General features: G+C 45.9%; 1 protein-coding gene and 1 long non-coding RNA gene across 2 annotated transcripts in view; one reads left to right on the forward strand and one right to left on the reverse strand.

Moving 5' to 3' along the window:
• The window catches only part of necab2 (N-terminal EF-hand calcium binding protein 2), a 122,028-nt gene that overhangs the window by 83,593 nt on the left and 15,262 nt on the right, over window positions 1–23,173 (forward strand). The window contains exon 9 of the mRNA XM_056416976.1: window positions 2,526–2,582. Within this exon, the coding sequence (XP_056272951.1) occupies window positions 2,526–2,582 (57 nt within the window). The remainder of the gene's footprint in view (window positions 1–2,525; window positions 2,583–23,173) is intronic.
• LOC130195448 (uncharacterized) lies at window positions 14,011–20,511 on the reverse strand. The gene is made up of 3 exons (XR_008832064.1): window positions 20,045–20,511; window positions 19,644–19,762; window positions 14,011–14,251 (listed from the first exon to the last, which is right to left on the reverse strand). It is a non-coding gene; the product is annotated as an uncharacterized LOC130195448 (long non-coding RNA).

The raw sequence follows: 23,173 nt of genomic DNA on the forward strand, positions 1-23,173 counted from the left end.
TTGAGTGCAGATTAAAGGCATTTTTAAAGATAACATTTCAGTCAAATGTCTCCCACCACCCAGCTGAGAATGAGCCTCAAACAGCATTTCAGTCATAAATGCAGAAATTGTCAAATGTGTTGGTCACAAAACTAAAAATAGGGGAAATAAAAATGAAGCAACGACGGCTCATTTTAAATAAATCTTCCCGTCATGCTCGTACTTTTGAATGTCTCGCAAGGCTGCCGCAATTTAAGATGATTTTCCACATTTTCTTTGTGAAAAGAAGAAATTGCTCTCAAAATTGCCCTTCCAGTGACAACACATAACAGCACAACAACACTTTACATTGAACAGAAAATACATCACCAAAACTCTCTCGGAGAGCGGGAGTCAGAGTAATCAGAGCTCAAGAAAAACTAAATAATGGACTATATTTCCCGTTGGATTACATTTCTTCCAAAAGGCCCGACGTTATACCGCAGTGACCACGTCAAAGCAGAGCCGGTCTTTGAGGGGTTGCGTATTGAATCTCCGTCAGGTCCGGTATCCCCTGCGTGGATCTCAGTGTAAAGACCGGAGGGGAGTCCGGACGAGGAGACGGTATCAACACACCGACTTGTTTACCTGGCGAGATGAAAATAGCCGGAGCGCCGTGTCGGCACCGCGGCGCCGTGATAACGCGCAACCGTGCTCAGAGCGGCACATTCCTGTTGCCTCTTCGGTCCGACGTTCATATTCCAGCCGCCGGCTCCATCCTCGCCCCCCTGGGAGTCGTGTTTGTTCTCTCGGATGCAACATTTCACTGTTTATGGCTCTCGACGTGCCACAGACGATGCAAATGTGTTTCTCACCTGGAGTAAATACAAATAAATCTCTCAGGATGAGGTGGTTTGATTGTGGCTGCACATGTTGGTGATCCCGAGGCTGAATCAAGCAAAGCGAGGCGCCTTTAGCTGGGCTGTGATGGAAAACCATGAAGCTTCGTCTTCTTGTTTTGTGAGGAGAGGCGTCTGTTCCCTTCTCTCTATTCACACAGAGAGGTGGACGAGGCCTTCGGGTCAGCTGATGCTAATGAACAAAGTACAAAACTATTTGGCGAGGACCTGGATGGCAGGCCCACATAAAACATGGCTGTTGTTGGTTAGTTGTTTTGTTGTTTTGCGGGCAGAGATTGTTTATGCGGTCCAAAGGAGGATGACACCACATCATAATCAACTGAACTCATCAGCTTTATAGCCGTATAGCCCGAGGGAAAATATGTGTGCCAAGTTTCGGAGTGCAAATAACAGTACATCTTCTTTACTGACGCATATTAACTGACTCGTAACTTGATCTGGAGATTCCTAGATTAGTTGTATTCAGGGAAGAACACTGGAAAATACAGAGATAATAAATCTATTGTCAGGAGAGAAACTGACATCAGTGTAAAGAGGTCGTACAGAACCTTCATCTGAGTTCTGCCGAGTCACATTGAGCTCAAATCTTACATCCTGGAACCCGGTATGTGTCCAGAACAGCTTTAACAGTATGTGTGTGTGTGTGTGTGTGTGTGTGTGTGTGTGTGTGTGTGTGTGTGTGTGTGTGTGTGTGTGTGTGTGTGTGTGTGTGTGTGTGTGTCCCTCGCCGTTCGCTAATGGTCTCGGTTGCCCTGCGATTCTCTTCATTCACTGTGGCAACAGTGATATTCATCCGTCACCTTGGTGACAAGACACCTGCAGCGTGATTTATTATAACTCGTTTATGTAACTCTGACTCTGAGACACGGAGGACACAACTGAATCAATGTCTCATCATCTCCGGGCACAGAAACACGCCGGCGTCTCGTCTGAGGAGCAGATTTGAACGTGACAATTAATTCACTTAAGACTTGAATGTCGTTGGCCGTTCCCTGAAGTCCGAGGGACTCATGAGAGAAACACTCCTTATCTCAGGAGCTGGGCTATAATAGGCTTTCCAAAAACAAAAAAACAAATGCAAAAGTGTAGGGAATGGATTCTGGTGTTTATCTGCTCGAACATCAGCCGCAAACATGAGTTGCGTACATGTGATGTAACATTTAAAACATGCTCAAGCCCTCCTGTGCACACGTAAGAGTATTCACAGAGCCCTCGTTTTAAAATGCATCCCGAGAAAGCACTTTCAACCCGACTGAATTTTAGCATTAGCTTAACCGCATGAAGCTAAAGGCATAGCCACCGTAGCTAAGGAGGGGAGGAGCTTCGCAAAAGGCAATCCAGTTCTCGATGACATCACTACATCCCTTCAGCCGTTCTAACCCATCTGTAGCTCCTGCATTGTGACGATGTGTTCAGTGTTCTCGTATGTTTCGGTCTCTCATGGCGACTTCAATCACTCTGCTTCATTCTGCTTCTCTACCCAGCATGCAATGCAAACCCCCTCCTCTATCTCTCATCCTGACCAGAGGTCCCGCCCCTTCTCTCTGTCACCTCCCGCTTGTGAATGACCGATGTGTGCGTAGTGCTCGCTGTGGTTGGGTCTTGTTGATTGACACGTTGTTGTTGTTGTTGTGCTTCTCCCTGCAGACCGTCTGGTTTGATCTGCACCAGAGGCTAACAGACACAGATGGCACCACCAGCGCAGTGAGTAGACGCTCAGGAATATGAGCATTGCACTTGACACCTCAACACGGCCCCAGGTGCAGCATCACTGCTGCCCTACAACGGCCAACCAGCAGCAGCTCAGTGGAGTTTTCTTCGTGATGTAATTAACGACCAGCCACGTTAAAAAATAATCCAGGCCTCTCCGTGCCGGTTCCACATGGGCGCCGATCTTTTTGAATGAATTCCCATGAAAGGCGCTTGTTTTGATTTGTTGTCTAGATCTTTACAGAAACTGAGTGTTCCTGCACAATAATGAATGGAGTCGTACCATCGAATATCTAACACACACACAGAGGAAATGCCTTATCAGCTTTCCTAGAAACATACTGCAAATGTAGGGGTGTGTGATATATTCTCTCTGATAACGATCAATGAATCATCAGAAACGCCGCGGCTAATGAGTGGGCTTTTTTCTTTTCAATTTTTTTCAGGCGGTTTTAGAAATGAATCATAAATCAGAACATTTTCACTCACAGCTCAACTATTTGACACCGTTTTCAGATATTGTTTCACCCGAGACCGTTCTCACACCCACGGTGAAGTAGAGGCAGAGTGTGAGGGTGCCACAAACACAGCCAAACACAGATTTAAATGCCTTGGGGAGAAAACCACGGGCAAAATGTATGTTTGATTTATTTTATTCATACGCTCTTTACCCAAAAACCCTCTGTAACACAAATAAGATACTGAGAAAAGTACCCGCACTAAAATTAACATGGGGGGTGGGTGGGTGTCCGATTGGAGAGTGGCATTGATTCTTGCTCATGAAACTGGCCTCGGTAGGGACGTTCTTCAACCACGAGGTTGGCGGTTCGGTCCCCGGCTTCTTTTGTCAGTATGTCGAAGTGCCCTTGAGCAAGGCGCTGATACCCGAGTCTTTCTGGGGACTTCAGAGCAGCCCATTGCTCCTGATGCCGAGGATGGGTTGTATGCAGAGGTCAAATGTCATATATCATATATAGAATAATATATATATATAATATATATAATATATAATATATATATTATATATATATAGATAGATATGAAGAGTGCCTTATAAATGGAATCCATTATTATGTATTTAATATTAATATATATATTATATATATACAGTATATATATAAAGTTACGATACATTTACACCAGAACAACTGAATCTCTTTATACATGAATAATTGACACCAGCCGAATGCATTAAACTTGTGATTTGCCACTCCCTCTGTGTTGAGCACAAAGACGTATGCAGATGCAGATGCAGCTGCGTATGCCATGATTTAGTTTTCTACATTTCAATCAATGAGGAACTGGGCACGAGGCTCATTTCCACGACCGCTATAGAGCCCTAGACGAAGATCTAAACATCTGTAGACTGGTCGGAGGAAGGAGCAGCAAGGTTCTCTATGCCAGAGCAACTTTTATCACAAGCATCCATTTCTCTCCACTGTGGATATTTCTAGCGCACGTATCTTTAATTCATCACCACATGTTGTCTGCTCGTCGGAGGGATCATAAATAATGTAGCGTATGGCACCGTTATCAAAATCGGAGTTGTGCTTCAAAATAAAGGAGAACATTCCGATCAGCGGTTCTGTGAAGCTACAACTAAGTTGTTCCAGTCCTAACTTGCTAATTATCCATATGTTTGAGGGGTTTTATAATCAAGACAAGAGCTCCTGAACCTGTGTCCATCAAACATTCACTGAGATCACCAAAAGTCCAAAATGCCGAACCTCGTCACGGGATAACCAAAGTTTAGTGTGGACCAACCAACCAGCATAATCTACCCTGCGTCGATAAAAGTCAAAGAAATAAATCCGGATCCCAGATTTGTATCACAAGGAGTTAAAAAATAAATCAGATCTTCTTCTGCCGCAGGAGACCGGCATAATAATCACCTCTTGCACGTTTATCCACAGCGGTCGGGCCACTTATGGCTCCCCATTAGCAGCAGGCGGTGAGAGCCTTGACACAATTGCCCAGTTGTCATGGGCACCAACTCTGAAAGGTTTTCATGAGAGAGAAAGTGAGTTGTGATTTGCCTTTTTAAAAGGCATGTCAACGAAATCCCTGAACCACCCAAAGAAGGTCACGCTGTAAAGCGACATGACGAGTGTCACCGGCGGGTTTCTTGCCCGAGCACGAGCACACGAAGAAGGATGTTTGGTAATATCTGTTATTGTGTTTGCAGACTGTGCCTCTGCTCCCCACTCTCCCGCTCCTCCGTTCCTTCTACTCTTCTATGGGACACACACACAGAGATTGGCTTCAGCTGGTGGCTGATTAACAATCAGCCACCAGCGGAGGTCGATTGGACATTGTTCCCATAACCACACCCACGCTCCACCCACTCTGCAGCCGAGCCTAAACACCCCCCGCTGCCACAACGAGAATCAACAGAAACAATGAATACGAGGAACCAGTAAAAAAAATAATGGACTTTAAATTGGGGAAGCTCAGTTACGGTCTGACTTTTGTTTTGGGATATTGCTTTTACACTTGATCCACAACCACGGTGTCCTTTTTATTTTCACTTCAGCTTGCCATGAAATCATTTTCAACAGGACACTAGCTGAGTCCTTTGAATGGAAACTAAACAGAGGATCTAAACGTTGTCATTTGTACGACGCAGCTTTAAAAGCTGGGCTAAGTGGCCCTGTGCTCCGGCAGGAAGCTGTTGGACCATCAGTTCTGTTGGAGTTCTGCTCCAGGCACATAACACCTCCTCGGTTCACCCTCTCTCTCCCCCCCATGTCCTATCTGTCATCCAATAAAAAAAGGCCCTTAAAATAATATTTTTCTTCTTATTTTTTCTTTTAATGGACGCAGAAAGGTCCCACACTTTCACAAATGCACCACGCTAAATAAGCCATTGAACTCCACAGGAGAACTGGGATGTTGTCATCCATTATGCATTCAATTTCCACTTCTCTAAAAATGATAAAGAGATGATGAAAAAGTCCAAAGGAAACATTACGTATGAATAAGCAGCCGCCACAGCGCAAACGTCTCATTCAAAGAGTGCATCAGCAGCCGGTTCAGGGTTTATGAGCACAAAGCCACAGCTGTTTGTCTATATTTCCTCGAAAAAACCCTTAATAAATCCAACAAAACGCTCAAGTGGCCATGTCTGCGGGGTTTTTTCTTCTTTTTTTTGCATTTATTGAAGGCCCACTTAATCACCACAGACTTCCAGGCTGCTGTGCCATCTGCAGGAACAATGTGTTGCTGAAACCTCATATAAAAGGATTAATAAATCTAGACTTGTATCCCTAAACTTCTAAACGAAAGAACTAAAACAGAGCGACATTTTCCTTTAAAATCTTATTTCCAACCTTTTCACCGTCCGTGTGTTTCATCGCACCTTGAGCGTATTGAACTCATCCTCTCCTGCTTCCAAACCCGGGCTACTTGAAACAAAGTCATGCTGCCCTTCACCTTGACATAACACCGCCATTCCTCCAGCAGCTCATCCCCCCCGACCTCCCATTCTCCACCAGATGAAAGATTCAGACGTGATTACCCGTCATCTCGTCTCCCTATCGGTCCTCTGTCAAAGCAATCATCCCCCGCCATGATAATAATAAGATCATATGCCGCATGAGAGATACTGAGATACTTTAAAACTGCAGTCGCTGAGCTGAATTGCCGAGTGCATTTTATTCGCGGTGGACGTCTATGATTTCTATCCTGTGAAGGAAGAAAATCAATCACATTCACTGCATCTCGTCTTGTCTTTGAATCCTCTGGAGGCACATCGGATGTGAGGCATTACAAGGAGCCGTGCTGTATGAAATGCTAAATAAAGAAAAGGAAAATGTAAGAGGTGAGTAGGATATATGGGCAGATTAAAGAGTAATAAAGAGAGCTCTGACAGCAATGAAGAAAAGGGGAATCAGAAAAAGGGACACGAGCATGTCTCAGTTTCTAGCAAAGGATGTTTTTAATACAGGAGTTGTTTTCTCCCAACATCACACATCTGTCAGTTACGTCGTGTCCTTGGTTTTTCCATTACGGCATGCAGCGTCTTTGCAGCTGCAGTTTAATGGAAATGAAACACCCGATGAAGTAGGAGGCGCTCAGCACAAAGCACAAACCGGTTCCGCTCTCGCCAAGCCGCAGCCTCCCGATCATCGTTTGTCTCCCCGGGTTTAATCTTCAAAGAGAACATCACAATAAATGCACTGATGTTCAATAGCTGACCGAGATATTACAGACGTGCCCCAGCAGCACAAGGCGGAGAGGCTTCTCTCTCTCTCGGCCTCAGGGCCGCAGTAACTCCACTCCTCGTATCCGCGTACGCTGTTCACCGTCTTAGCATAGCATGTTAGCACGCTACAATACAAGGACTTAGCATAGCATGTTAGCACGCTACAATACAAGGACTTAGAGTAGCATGTTAGCGCGCTACAATACAAGGACTTAGCATAGCATGTTAGCATGCCACAATACAAGGACTTAGCGTAGAATGTTAGCGCACTACAATACAAAGGTTTTGCGTAGCATGTTAGCACGCTACAATACAAGGACTTAGCATAGCATGTTAGCATGCTACAATACAAGGAATTCTCGTAGAATGTTAGCGCGCAACATTACAAGGACTTAGCGATGCATGTTAGCGTGCTGGGATACAAGGGCTTATAGTAGCATGTTAGCGTGCTACAAGACAAGGACTTAGAGTAGCATGTTAGCGTGCTACAAGACAATGACTTCGCGTAGAATGCTCGCGTGCTACAATACAAGGACTTTAGCTTTGCAGGTATTTGATCATAAAGCGACTGCGACATTTTGACCATTTTGAGTCACTGAAGTTGTCACCTTTCATCCTGAGAGGGGACATGGACGTCAGAAGCAAAATGATCGTGGCAGTCCATCTTTTTCTCTTTTTTTTAAAACCAAGTGAAAAACCCATTGAGAATAAAAAATCTCTTTTTCGAGTGTGACCTGGACAAGACAGGCAACATATGAAACATAGTTACAACAACAAAACACAGAACAAGACGAGTTCAAAGAAACTAAAAGTTAAGAGACGGTGACAGAGCAGAGTTAATTTAAGAAACATTGACATGTTTGGGAGCCCGCCTCCATTTCTTTCATTTTATATTTAAAAGCAGTAAGTAAGCGTGAACAGAATTCTCACACACACACAAAATACACACACACACATGTCGACCTTGTAGTGGCAGGTTAAGACAGGACCTGAAGATGAAAGATGGGGGGAAAGAAGTGGGATTAGGAAAGAAAAGAGCCCAAATGCATGCGACTACTGCACATGACTGATGTTTAATGTATGCTCTGATAAGTTGTGTGATAAAAGGGAACAGACGGTTGGGAGGCGAAAAGGGAAGTTCACAGAGACAATGGGGACGCTCTGAGACCCTCATGAAAAATGAATCAAGAGGCTATAAATATGGATATTACCATATCTGCAGGTCATGCACTCTTCAGCAGCTCTCGCTCAGATGGGTCTGCTCTTTGAATTATCCATAACTCTCCAACAGCACCAGTGCTGACTCAGGCAAGATGAAGACAAAGTGTGAGTGTACGATACAGGCCACATTTCATCCTCGATTTAAAATATGAGAACGATTATTTGCAGATAGTTTTAGCTTCGTAATTTCTGAGGCAGACTTCTTGAGAAATAAAGATAAAAAAGGCCATGAATTGTGTTGTATTCCCCCCCAAAAAAGCATATGTCACGCTATCAGATGATTTTGTTGATGTTTGTTTAAAGCATGTAACTTCATCCATGTGTCTTTTTTTTATGTACCTTCTTTTCGCGAGCTAGCTGAAGAGGTTGATATCACTCACGTCTGTACGTGTCATATAAAACTGCAGCCAGCAGTCGGAGAGTGAATCTCAAGGACGCTGGAACACAGTTCACGCTGTCCAACAGTCAAAACTCAAAGGAAACCGCGGTGTTGGCAAGAAAGCGGACAAAAAGTTAACTTCCTGTGGAGCTATCCTTGAAGCCGAAGGCAGGACGAGGTTGTTTTGAGTGCATCAGAGTCCTGAAAGTCTCCCGTGTGGCTTCTTGAAGGCTGCAGATGCATAGTTGATGTGAGCTGCTTTGCATACGAGCACATCAGTGGTAACGATATTTCTGTTGAGGCACGGCGTCCTGCTGTTTCATTCTTCAATCCTCAACGTGACCGCCGCTCGCCTGTTCTTCCACGAGGCGGCAGATGACGGTTCAGTTAGATTTAACTCTAGTTCAGCTCCAGATTAGTCTTCTTCTTCTCCAGCTCACACACACACGTTCCCTGAAATCACCCGTGCTATTCTCGTGGGCGTATTTTCATGAATGAAAGGTACATTTATTGAGGAAATGATCACCCATTTCCAATGGAATCACCCGTTTTGAGATTCCTTCTAACGCTTCGAGAGGGGCGGACCGAGCATTACATGGTTATTAATGTTGTGAATTTAACCAACTTTAATTTAATTAAATAGCCTGCTTTGGGTTGGATGTGTCCGTTTGGTATGTACGTACATAAACCACAAAAAGTTAATGTTTTTACAGAGCATCTCGTATACATAGCACATTGTATACATAGCATCTCGTATACATAGTGTTACGAACTCAGACACTTAGGAAGTAGGACCCAATTGCACGACCCGGGAGACAGAGATAAAGTATTTGTAAGTACTTTATTCTTCGGTTCTGCAGTGAACAAAATGAAAGCGCTCACGTAGTGAGGGATCAAAAACTTTTCAAGAGCACAACATAACCCGACCTGATCATGGCAAAAGACCAGACGAACTGACAAGGAACACTGGGAGACAGGGGAATTTAAGCACATGGTAACAAGACACAGGTGGGACCAATCAGGGGCGGGGCTGACACTGATGAGCATAGGAGACAGGTGTGATGACAGGTGAAAACAATCAGGAAGCCTGGAATGAGAGAAAGCGAACATAAATGACATGAACCTCTCTAGCATATCTGTCGGTGCACAACAGTACCCCCCACTCTAGGGCCAACTCCTGATGGCCCAGGCTGATTGTAAAAGTCGTGGATAAGAGTCTTGTCTACGATAAATGAAGCAGCTATCCAGCTTCTAGCCTCAGGACCGTAACCCTTCCAGTCTACCAGGAATTGCTTGCCCTCCCTATTACGGACCTCCAGTAGCTTACGGACCTTGTAAACGTCACCCCCTTCAAAGAACTGGGGCGGTGGAGGGGGCTTGGAGGCGGGAACAAGTGTGCTCTCACACACCGGCTTGATTTTACTAACGTGAAACGTTGGGTGCACTCTCAAGGTCCTGGGGAGTTGCAAGCGTACCGACGCCGGGTTGATGACTCTGGATACTGGAAACGGACCCACAAATCTCGGAGCCAGTTTCTTTGAGGCGACATGGAGTGGTAAGTCTTTGGTAGAGAGCCAAACCTTTTGGCCTGGACTGTAGGAGGGAGCGACCCTGCGATGAACGTCCGCAACAGCCTTCATCCGAGCTGAACTTCGGAGAAGAGACTGGCGAGCACCAGCCCAAACTCTGCGACAACGTCTGATCATGGCATGTGCCGATGGAACCATCACCTCTTCCTCGTTGTTAGGGAAAAGTGGAGGCTGGAAACCATTGACACAATGGAATGGAGAGAGACCTGTGGCCGCCGTGGGAAGGGTATTGTGGGCAACCTCGACCCATGTGAGGTGGTCACTCCAGGTGGTCTGGTTCCGGGAGACGAGACAACGTAGCGTAGTCTCTAGTTCTTGGTTCAGACGCTCCGACTGTCCATTTGACTGAGGGTGATATCCTGATGACAGGCTGACGGTGGCACCTATGAGTCGACAAAACTCTTTCCAGAAGGCGGAAATGAATTGTGGACCCCTGTCGGAAACAATGTCATTAGGGAATCCATGGATCCTGAATACTTGATTCATCATGACCTCTGCGGTGACTTTGGCAGAGGGAAGCTTGGTCAATGGGATGAAGTGAGCCATCTTTGAAAATCGATCAACCACTGTTAGAACCGTAGTCTTGCCTCTGGATGAGGGAAATCCTGTCACAAAATCCATCGAAATGTGTGACCAAGGACGATGGGGAATCGGCAGCGGCTGGAGCAAGCCCATCTTAACTTGAGATGAGGTCTTATTACATGCACACACCGGACAAGCCGCTACATACTCGGCCACATTTTTCTTCATGGATGGCCACCAGAAACGTTGTTGAATCCTGAACATTGTTCTTGCTACTCCCGGATGGCACGAAAGCACAGATGAGTGAGCCCAGTGGATGACCTTGGGTGAAGAGCCTCCGGAACAAACAGCAGATTGTTGGGACACTCGCTAGGCGCTGGATTCATGACATTTGCCTCTTTAACGTCTGACTCCACTTGCCAGGAAAAGGCTCCGATCACCCGGTTAAGTGGAAGGATGGTCTTGGGCTCTACCGCAAGTGGTTCGGGATCGTAAAGACGAGACAAAGCATCGGGTTTTGATTCTGAGACCGGGGACGAAAAGAGAGTGTGAAGTTGAATCTACTAAAGAAAAGTGTCCACCTGGCCTGACGGGAGTTGAGACGCTTAGCCTTTCTTATATATTCTAGATTCTTGTGATCTGTCCAGACTAACATACGGTTGCTCTGCACCCTCTAGCCAGTGTCTCCATTCCTCGAGGGCAGCTTTTACAGCTAACAATTCCTTGTTTCCCACGTCATAATTCCGCTCTGCCGTTGTCAACTTCCGCGACAGGTAAGCACATGGATGCATCTTGTTGTCTTCTGCAGAACGTTGAGACAGTACTCCTCCAATTCCCTCATTGGAAGCATCCACCTCGACCATAAACTGGCGCTGGGGATCTGGAATGGTGAGTATGGGAGCTGATGTGAATCTATCTCTGAGAAGTTTGAAAGCAAGATCCGCCTGGGGGGTCCACTTGAAGGGAACCTTAGGAGAAGTCAGAACATGCAGAGGAGCAGCAACAGAACTGAAATTCCTAATAAACTTCCTATAGAAGTTAGCAAATCCTAGGAACTGCTGAACCTTTTCCTGGAGTCTGGTGTGGGCCACTGGGATACTGCACTGACTTTCGCAGGATCCATTTGGATATGATTAGGTGAGACTATGTATCCTAAGAAAGACACCTCTTCTGTGTGGAACTCGCACTTCTCTGCCTTGACATATAGCTGATTATCCAGTAGTTTCTGCAAAACTTGGCGGACATGGTTAACATGAGATTTAGCGTCTGGGGAGAAAATCAGTATGTCATCCAGATACACAAACACTGAAATATTCAAGAATTCCGCAAAACCTCATTCACAAAAGCTTGAAAACAGCCGTGCATTGCACAGTCCAAAAGGCATTACCAAGTACTCATAGTGACCATTCTGAGTGTTGAATCCAGTCTTCCACTCATCCCTTGTTTTATTCTAACCAAGTGATATGCATTTCTTAAATCCAACTTGGTGAATATCTTGGCCGTTGAAGCAGTTCAAAAGCAGATGACATGAGTGGCAGAGGATAGCGGTTCTTCACCGTAATGTCATTTAGTGGACTGTAGTCTATGCAAGGTCTCAGAGACCCGTCTTTCTTTCCCACTATAAAGAATCCCGCTCCGGCTGGAGACGATGAAGGACGGATAATCCCTGATTTGAGTGAAGAGGAGATGTATTCATCCATTGCTGTTCTCTCAGGTCTCGAAATCGAGTAAAGTCTCCCCTTGGGAATGGGGGCTCCTGCAAGAGATCAATGGGACAGTCAAAATCTCGGTGAGGAGGTAGCGACAAGGCTTTAGACTTGTTAAACGCTTCTTTTAAATCATGGTAACAGGAAGGTACCTTGTGTAGATCAGGATAGTCAGGGTGATCTATAATGATCCTACTAGAGTCTGTTGGTGCATTAACAGGTTGCGAAAGTTTACACCTGCCCTTACAATCCTCTCCCCATTCCTTAACTTTCCTGAAGGCCAGTCTATGTGAGGATTGTGGATCTTCAGCCAAGGAAACCCCAAAATAATCGGGTGCTGAGTCGACTCAAAATATGAAATTGCATGCTCTCGGTATGGTCCTTATTTATAGTAATCCGTATGGGCTCAGTGCAATGGGTAACTGTGAACAACAAGCGGCCGTCTAAGGCACTGGCACTAACAGGATGAGATAGCGGGACAGTTTTTATTTTTAGCTGTTTGACTAGGCCCCAGTCTATAAGGCTTTCGTCAGCCCCTGAGTCTATTAACACACCCTGGTCAATGGTCTGATTGTTAATACAAATGTCTACCTGAGTAACAGGTCGAGGAGGGAAGTCTGCGGAAACTTGCTCACCAGCGCCCTCCTTTTGACTGGTGAGCACGATCTTTTCCCGGGCATGAAGCGAGTTGATGACCCGGCTGGCCGCAGTAGAAACAGCAACCCTCCCGTAGACGGCGCTGCCTCTCCTCCAGAGAAAGCCTGGTTCTTCCAAGCTGCATGGGTTCACCGGAGTCATTCGGAAGTGTAGTCCTCTGATGGTCCGGTAACATGAGCTGGAAATCCTCCGCTGGCGGCGCGACCCTCCGAGGCGAATTCTGGAAGCTGGGAATAACATCTCGGTTGCGTCGACGCCCTCTCTCTTTCGAAGACGGTTATCGATCCGGATGGCCACAGCGATGAGGGATTCCAGATCCCGGGTGTCTCCAGTGGAGCCAGCTGGTCCTTTATCGGTTCGAAAGTCCTGTCATGAAGGCGTCACGAAGAGCGGAACATTCCATCCGCTGTCCGCTGCTGCTGTACGAAACTCGATGGCATAATCAACCACCTGACGGTTGAGCTGACGTATTTGAAACAGTCTTCTGCTGGCCTCCGTAGCAGGCGATGAGTGGTCAAAATGCGCCTCATAGTCTCTATGAAATCGGCCAATGAGTAACATAGTTCGGTGTCTCTAGACCATTCTGCAGTAGCCCAGGCTGCAGCTCTTCCCGTTAAATGAGACACAATAAACGCCACTTTACCATGCTCAGATAAAAAGGCTGCTGGGTTGTGTTGAAAATGCAGATCACACTGTACCAGAAAGGCTCTGCAATTCGAGTCTCCGGAAAATCTCTCCGGAAGAGCCAGCCGTAACGGGGAGGAAACAGCCTGACCTGGGTCGTCAGCTGGAGTATTGACAGGCAAATTCTCAGCTGTGGATGACGTCACCGGAGGAGCAGTCTGTTGATGAGTGAAAAAATTATTCATTTGGGCAACCAGTTGTTGCATCTGTGTAGATAATTCTTCCTGAACCCCGGCCTGGCGTCCTCTCAGCTCTTGTATTTCCCGGCTGACTTTGTCCAGTCTTTCCTCGTGATGAAAAATCGTCACGCCCTGTACCGACAGAGCGGCGTGAAGCGTTCTTGGGTCGGCTGGGTCCATAATGTGGTCAGTTCTGCTCTGTTACGAACTCAGACACTTAGGAAGTAGGACCCAATTGCACGACCCGGGAGACAGAGATAAAGTATTTGTAAGTACTTTATTCTTCGGTTCTGCAGTGAACAAATGAAAGCGCTCACGTAGTGAGGGATCAAAAACTTTTCAAGAGCACAACATAACCCGACCTGATCATGGCAAAAGACCAGACGAACTGACAAGGAACACTGGGAGACAGGGGAATTTAAGCACATGGTAACAAGACACAGGTGGGACCAATCAGGGGCGGGGCTGACACTGATGAGCATAGGAGACAGGTGTGATGACAGGTGAAAACAATCAGGAAGCCTGGAATGAGAGAAAGCGAACATAAATGACATGAACCTCTCTAGCATATCTGTCGGTGCACAACACATAGCACCTTCTATACATAGCACCGTGTATACATAGCACCTTGTATACATAGCACCTTGTATACATAACACCGGTTATACATAGCATATCGTATACATAGCACCTTGTATACATAGCACCTTGTATACATAGCACCACGTATACATAGCACCTCGTATACATAGCACCACGTATACATAGCACCTCGTATACATAGCACCTCGTATACATAGCATATCGTATACATAGCACCTCGTATACATAGCACCTCGTATACATAGCACCTTGTATACAGAGCATCTCGTATACATAGCACCTCGTATACATAGCACCTCGTATACATAGCACCTCGTATACATAGCACCTTGTATACATAGCACCTCATATACATAGCACCTCGTATACATAGCACCTCGTATACATAGCACCTCGTATACATAGCACCTCGTATACATAGCACCTCATATACATAGCACCTCGTATACATAGCACCTCGTATACATAGCACCTCGTATACATAGCACCTCGTATACATAGCACCACGTATACATAGCACCTCGTATACATAGCACCTCGTATACATAGCACTCATACATAGCACCTCGTATACATAGCATATCGTATACATAGCACCTCGTATACATAGCACCTCGTATACATAGCACCTTGTATACAGAGCATCTCGTATACATAGCACCTCGTATACATAGCACCTTGTATACAGAGCATCTCGTATACATAGCACCTTGTATACATAGCACCTCATATACATAGCACCTCGTATACATAGCACCTCATATACATAGCACCTTGTATACATAGCACCTCGTATACATAGCACCTCGTATACATAGCACCTCGTATACAAAGCACCTCGTATACATAGCACCTCGTATACATAGCACCTCATATTCATAGCACCTCGTATACATAGCACCTTGTATACATAGCACCTCATATACATAGCACCTCGTATACATAGCACCTCATATACATAGCACCTCGTATACATAGCACCTCGTATACATAGCACCTCGTATACATAGCACCTTGTATACATAGCACCTCGTATACATAGCACCTCATATACATAGCACCTCGTATACATAGCACCTTGTATACATAGCACCTCATATACATAGCACCTCGTATACATAGCACCTCATATACATAGCACCTCGTATACATAGCACCTCGTATACAAAGCACCTCGTATACATAGCACCTCGTATACAGAGCATCTCGTATACATAGCACCTCATATACATAGCACCTCATATACATAGCACCTCGTATACATAGCACCTTGTATACAGAGCATCTCATATACATAGCACCTCGTATACATAGCACCTCGTATACATAGCACCTCATATACATAGCACCTCGTATACATAGCACCTCGTATACATAGCACCTTGTATACATAGCACCTCATATACATAGCACCTCGTATACATAGCACCTCGTATACATAGCACCTCGTATCCATAGCACCTCGTATCCATAGCACCTCGTATACATACAGGGTGTCCGCGGGTCCTTAAAAAGTCTTAAAAAGTCTTAAATTGTCTTAAATTCAGATTGGATTGGTCTTAAATTTTTTGAGTGTCATGTCACTGCGAATAAGAGGCAATCTGTTCCGCCAGGTCCGTATTTTGCTCCGGTCGCTCTGCGGTGTCTCTGGTGTCACCGGGGCCACGCCCCTTCTCTTAAAGGAGCCCCGCGTATTTGGTCCTATCAATCCCTACAACGTGAAGCATCGGCTACTTTAGAAAACATGGCAGGATGCAAGTTCAACAACGGCTTGAAAAGAACGAGTGTTTCTGGTTCCGGTCGGTGAAATGCTTCTGAAGCTGCGTTATGTGTCGCGAGACTTTCCAGCGGTGGAATCTCACGTGCTGAGCAAGAAGCACAGAGACTAGCGAAGGCCGCCAGCAGCCCGCGGGGCTAGCTCCTGCTCCGCCACTAGCTCCTGCTCCGCCGCTCGCAACGACGTGAACTACAACGCTGGAGGTCACCGGAGGAAATCCAGCGCCGTGCAACAAAGAGCTCATCACCGAAGACCAACGCTGCGGTACGTTCTTCATTCTGTTCCACGAGACTCTGGACCAGACCACCACGAGACTCTGAACCAGACAGCAGACAGCTTGACTTCATGTGCGCTATTGGTGAAATGACCAGGTCCCGTCAGGATCCTGTGGAGCTCATGGGCCATGACACCGCCCAGGACCTACTTCAGCATCTCAAAGTAAGTCTAACATAAATATATATGTATTAACTATCCTCTTGTATATGAGTATGTGTATCATATAGTTCAGCTTTACTCATGTGTCAAGTTAATAACAGCTATGCATAGGCGCACTACACATTAATTAGACTAATTAAAAATAGTTTTAGAATGGTAGTAAGTAGAGTGGTGTTTACTATTTAGACTCTAAATAGTGTTCACTAGGCTCAAGGGATGGCTCACGTTGCTTAATTTGTAAAAATAGTATTCATTCATACTTATCCAGTCTGACATTAATCTGAAGTGGTGGTGTCATGAAGAGATGTGGTGACTGTTGTATGGCTAATGTCTGCCTTTTTTCTTTCTTTTTTCCAGGAGAATGGACCAAATGTCAACTGGAAGTTTTTATATTAATACAGTTTGAAAAGGATTGTTTTCCTAGTATATTCACAAAAGCTCAGGAGTAGACGTGAACCTGTGCACAAACATCCATCACATAGAGACATGAGAACTCACACACACACACACATACATTCTATTATGTAAATGAATTTGCATTTTAAAAGCAGCTGGAAATGTTATTTATGTTATTTAATAGATTTTTTTTGTTCAAAAGGAACTATGTTGCATGTATTTTTAAAATATATTTACTTAATTTTATAGACATTTGTTCATGGGACTTAAATGTTCTGAAAATGTATTAATAAATTTAATTTACAACAGCAATGACATTTGTGTTATCCTTTTGCATTACACCATACTGTTAATTTTGAACAGACATCAGTGTGTTTACTTTGAATTAATTAATTTAGATTAATGTATATTTCCATCGTAAATTAGGTCTTAAATTTTATTTAGACGTGGTCTTAAAAAGTCTTTAAAAGTCTTAAATGTCACTGGTTTATTCCTGTAGACACCCTGTACATAGCACCTTGTATACATAGCACCTCATATACATAACACCTCCTATACATAGCACCTTGTATACATAGCACCTCATATACATAGCATTGTGTATACATAGCACCTCATATACGTACCACCTTGTATACATAGCAACTCATATATATATATATATATATATATATATATCACCTCGTATACATAGCACCTTGTATATAACCCTGTACAACTTTTATTATTAGAAACCCTGCAGCGATGTGGCACTTTTTAACGACATTCCCGATAAACAAAGCTGTTGTATTGTATCCTCCCCCCCCCCCCCTCCCAGAGGTATCGGGATAGTTCACCATCTTTCTTCCATTCCCGCCTCCTTTCACTTTGGATTTTGGCTTGAACGGCGGGACAGAATGCAGGTGGTAAATCCTGTTGAATTTACGACCGAGCACCGTTCCCCTCAATATCTCGAGTGCCCTGTCTCGCGGATGCCTTTTCATTCTCAATAATTCATGTACCAAGTCATAAATATAGACATAAATGCCGCTAATCTGTCAACCTCTCTGTCATGTGCACTGTGACACTCAAACATCTGATTTCAATTAAGGAATCACTTCTCAATCGGTTGTGTATTTTTATTCTTTTAAATATTGACAGTAATGCCTATCCCCACTAAAACTCAGCATAGCCATGATCCGGCAGACTGCTGGGACTAGTGCAGCTATTTTAGTGAATCATTGCACGGAGTATCTTCTTTGAATCCAAAGGCAGATCTAGTTTATTTCTCTGTGCCTCTGAGCCACATTGGTGTCAAAAAAAATATGAAAAGAACACTGCAGTTAAAGACTTATAACATGATCATGGCAGCTTATTTTGAGAACACTCCCAACACTTATGCTTTGCCTAAAATAGTCACTAAAACACTAAATTATATCATTAATCCCTGGCAAATGTTTGTTTTTTCGTAGTTTTTTCTGACATGAGATTTATAATGAGTGAAATATAGAAACATAAAAGGTTCGTCGCCCTGGAAATGTTCTCTGTGAATTCAATAACCGTTCCCATGTGCATTAATCAACCACAACCCTCTGTCCCATACCACCCCTCTCTCTTTCTTTCTCTCTCTTGCCCCCCACCCCCCCCCCCCCCCCCCCCGACATCCTTCCCCTCTGTTTCTGCTGCAACTCATTTAGCCCGCTATCGCCTGCAAAACTGACAGCTTGCTTGATGTATCTCTGTGTGTGTGTGTGGGCCTCTCTGCCTTTATTGCCTCCCCTCTCTCTTTAATCCACATCATTGGTGTGGCAGCACTTACCAAACTGTACAGAAAGAAAGTTCTCGGTCCTTCATTTATGTTTTCCAAGTGAAGCCATTTTAATTGTGTTCTTCTTTTTGCTCTGCAACAATAACCTTTCTGTTCCGATCCATATTAATGACGGAGGAACAGGCGGCTCCCCAACAACTAACAAGAAGGAATTTAGAAGACTTTGGTGAATGCAACCGAAGGCCAGAGGGAATAAAAGCATACAAACAAGAGGACAAGGCAAAAGAGGAGGAGGAGGAGGAGGAGGAGGAGGGGGAGGAGGAAACAAGAGGAGGTGGAGCAGGAGGAGAGAAGGAAGAAGAGGAGAAGGAGGAGGAAAGAGGAGGAGTAGGAAGATGAAAAGAGAAGGAGGAGGAAGAGGAGGAGTGGGAAATGAGGAAGAGGAGAAGCATGGAGGAAGAGGAACAAGAGGAGGAGGGGAAAGCCGTGACACGCACCAACAGGAACACAGGACGGTGGCAGGAAAGATGAGGAGGAGGAGGGGGAGGAGGAAAGATGAGGAGGAAGAGGAGGAGGAGGAACAAGAGGAGGAGGGAAAAGCCGTGACACGGCACCAACAGGAACACAGAACGGTGGCAGAAAAGATGAGGAGGAGGAGGGGGAGGAGGAAAGATGAGGAGGAGGAGGACGGAAAGAGAAGGAAGAGGAGGAGGAGGAAATGAGGAAGAGGAAGAGGAGAAGCAGGAGGAGGAACAAGAGGAGGAGGGAAAAGCCGTGACACGCACCAACAGGAACACAGGACGGTGGCAGGAAAGATGAGGAGGAGGAGGGGGAGGAGGAAAGATGAGGAGGAGGAGGACGGAAAGAGAAGGAAGAGGAGGAGGAGGAAATGAGGAAGAGGAAGAGGAGAAGCAGGAGGAGGAACAAGAGGAGGAGGGAAAAGCCGTGACACGCACCAACAGGAGCACAGGACGGTGGCAGCTGCTTCTGTTGCGCCTTCAATGGTCTGTTGAGTCTCGGCAGCTTTATTTCACGGCTGAGTGGAGGTGCATCACAACGTCATATAGCTAGGGTGCTGTGGGCGAGAGAGAGAGAGAGAGAGATTTATCATCCAGAGGCAGAGAGTGAATGGAGGTGGGGATGAGCTCCACACACTCAATGCAGACATGCAGATAAGCTCTGAAACACCACGGATCAATCACCAATCACCAATCAGCACCTCCTGGTCACATGACCTAACAAGGCTGCACCTCCTCACGGTGCTAAGTTGACCATGACTGCATTTTATTGCATGTGAATCCAATTTCTCATTTTTAAGAGAGAGTATTCCTTGATAAATAAATAAATAAAATCTCACGTTAAGACCTCAGGGAGACGTCGTCAAACTTCAGTTTCACGCTCAGGTCATTTTTCTGCTTATTGGGATCAAGCGTTCATGACTTTTTCTTTAGTCCCTCTCCCAGAAGACTCTCTCACTCCACAGGAACCAGCACCGGGCTCAGGAAACACCTTCCTTATTAAAAATCACATCACATCACAGCGGCCGAACCTAAAGGGAAGGCGTAAACTCATCAGAGCTCAAGAGAGAAGTGTGTGCGTGTGTGTGTGTGTGTGTGTGTGTGAGAGAGAGAGAAAGGAACAGACATGCAGCATTACAGATAATGTGTTCGTCGGGCGGAGACGGATAATGAGATTGAGCGAAGTTGGCGGCGTGAAAAAAAAAATGAAGGAGAGAATTTGTCGGCGGTTATTCCTGCGTTCTCACGACAGCCGCCGATTCACTCCCGTCTTCTTCCTGAAGTTTGCAACTCGACGGCACCTCTGCAAAATTCACTGCGAATACAGAGACAAAAATAATTGCCACGTGAATATGCGGGGTGCACGTTTAAGTATCGCCGTACAATTTACTTTTTTTTCCCGATGCAACGGATTTGTGCAGAATTCACCTCCGTAATGACTCTATAAATAGCAGCGGAGAGATGAGCCGCCGTCCCCGCCGCGGCCGCACGCCACCGAGCCTCAAAGCGTTCATTGAAGCCGTTTCGCCGGGGCAAGTTGTGCCCAGGTATGCCTCCGTCAGCGGCCTCAGAAACGCCATTTTAATACCGCCGGTGGCATCCGGGGGGGGGCCGCGCACCGCAACCGCAGCCGGGCTCCGTCAGCGGCCGCGATTGGAGGTTTCGAGTAACGCTCAATGTGTTTGGTTGTTGATTTTGTTTCTGGTTTTTGGTTTATAATCTGAGATCTTATAATCTGAGAGCTGACGGTGACGGACGTTCTCCTTTAGATTCACACCCGTTCGGCCTCAGCTACTGCAGCTTCTCTGACGAGGAGCCCGCTGCAGACGGATCACTTTGCGGACGTAGCTGAGAGCAGTTAGCGGCTAAATTGCGGGTTGGCTGTAGCTCAGTGGGGAGAGCGGTCGTCTGCAACCGCAAGGTCGTCGGTTCAATCCCCGTTAGTTGCGTGCCGAAGTGTCCTTGAGCAAGACACTGAACCCCCGGGCGCTTCACAGCAGCCCACTGCTCCTTAATCACTCAGGATGGGTCAGATGCAGAGAACACATGTCATCTATCTATGTCAAAATATGTAGAATGACAATTTAAAAAATTGTAAAAGTCTAAAAAAAAGTCTAAAGAGCTGGTGGAGACCAAAGCAGAGCTCACATCTGGATTTTGAGGAACTAATTTGATTGTGACACCAAAAAAAAAAGAGCTTTAAATATCCGGTTGGTTGGCGCCAGACAACGGGACCTTCGTGTTCTTTTGGATATCTCACCGCTCTTCCAGTCAAAGAGGATTTCATAACGATGAGACATTGCAAAGTATAAACTCACCACGTATATGACGACTGCTCCATTGTCTCACAATCTCACAGCCAATCACAGTCATCTGAAAGCACACTCGGGCTTTCTTCTTATACATATTTAAGATGTTGAGCTAACTTGCTCGTTAATAGTCATTTTTATAATCAAATAAATGAAGAGAAAAAAACGTGAAGACGACCACTGGACCTCCATCGTACGGTATTTATTATTATATAATAATACTGTCGTCACACAGCTACTGCAGCCCAAGGAGAAATATGCAAATGTCCGCCGAATTAATGAGGGGGTTATTTCTTCTTCTTCTGTTTGAATAAATGAGGGATTCCTTGTGCAAAGAGCAAGAAGGAGGGAAAGAGTAACAGTGGGAAAAGAGATGGAGATGGAGGAGGAGGAGGAGAGAGGAGATGTGTAAGGGAAAAAAGAAGAAGGAAAGAGGGACTGTGGGAGGCGAAGAAAAAGAAGGAGCTGCGGAGTCTTGAGACGTCAAAAACAAGAGTCGAGTGACGGAGGCCTCGGGAAAAGATGGAAAGAGGGAGTGTGTGTGTGTGTGTGTGTGTGTGTGTGTTTGGAGACGAGGGGTTGATAATGAGAAGAGGTGTGAGAAGAAGACCTGAATGTGGTATTTCCCAGTTTCCATGGTAACGCAAGACTGATACCCCCCTCCGTCCCGCTCGACAAAAACGTATTCACAGATCTCTCTGCTACTCCCATTCCCAGAGCCAGCGGGACGACAGTCCACACTGAAGTACGCTAAACACACACACACACACACACACACACACACAGGTAACACATATGTGACAGCATGTGTCCTCGATAGATGGTGATGATCGCTGCATATTTTACACAGTTGTCAGTGCAGAGACCGACTTATGGATGTGCTGTATGTGACGAGAGAGAGAGAGAGAGAGAGAGAGAGAGGGAGAGAGAGAGAGGGTGAGAGAGAGAGAGAGAGCGAGAGAGAGGGGGGGGCGAGGGAGAGAGAGAGAGAGGGTGAGGGAGAGAGAGAGCGAGGGAGAAAGAGAAAGTGAGGGAGAGAGAGCGAGAGAGAGAGGAGAGGAGAGGAGAGAGAGGCGAGGAGAGAGAGAGAGGGGAGAGGGAGGGAGAGAGAGAGAGAGGAGGAGAGAGGGAGAGAGCGAGGAGAGAGGCGAGGAGAGAGAGAGAGAGAGCGGGAGAGAGAGGCGAGGAGAGAGAGGGAGAGAGGCGAGGGAGAGAGAGAGGAGGAGAGAGAGAGGAGAGCGAGGGAGAGAGAGCGAGAGGGAGAGAGCGGAGAGAGAGAGAGAGCGAGGGAGAGAGAGCGAGGGAGAGAGAGCGAGAGGGAGAGAGCGGCGGGAGAGAGAGAGAGAGAAAGCGAGGGAGAGAGAGCGAGGGAGAGAGAGAGAGAGAGAGGGAGAGAGAGCGAGGGAGAGAGTGAGGGAGAGGGAGTGAGAGAGAGGGGAAGAGGGGGAGAGAGAGAGGTGGAGAGGTGGAGAGGTGGAGAGAGGATGCAGTACATATAGATACTTTCAGATCTCTTTCACGTCTCTCGTCTTCATGACGAACGACGTCTCGGTGACATTAATGTGAGATGAAGATGAAGAGCAGAGAGGATCTTCCTCCTGATTGGCTGCAGGACACCAACTCAAGATCATATGTGAAGAACATGGAAACTGTGAGATT

This window comes from Pseudoliparis swirei, chromosome 6, assembly GCF_029220125.1.
Source record: "Pseudoliparis swirei isolate HS2019 ecotype Mariana Trench chromosome 6, NWPU_hadal_v1, whole genome shotgun sequence".
Classification (NCBI taxonomy): Eukaryota; Metazoa; Chordata; class Actinopteri; order Perciformes; family Liparidae; genus Pseudoliparis; species Pseudoliparis swirei.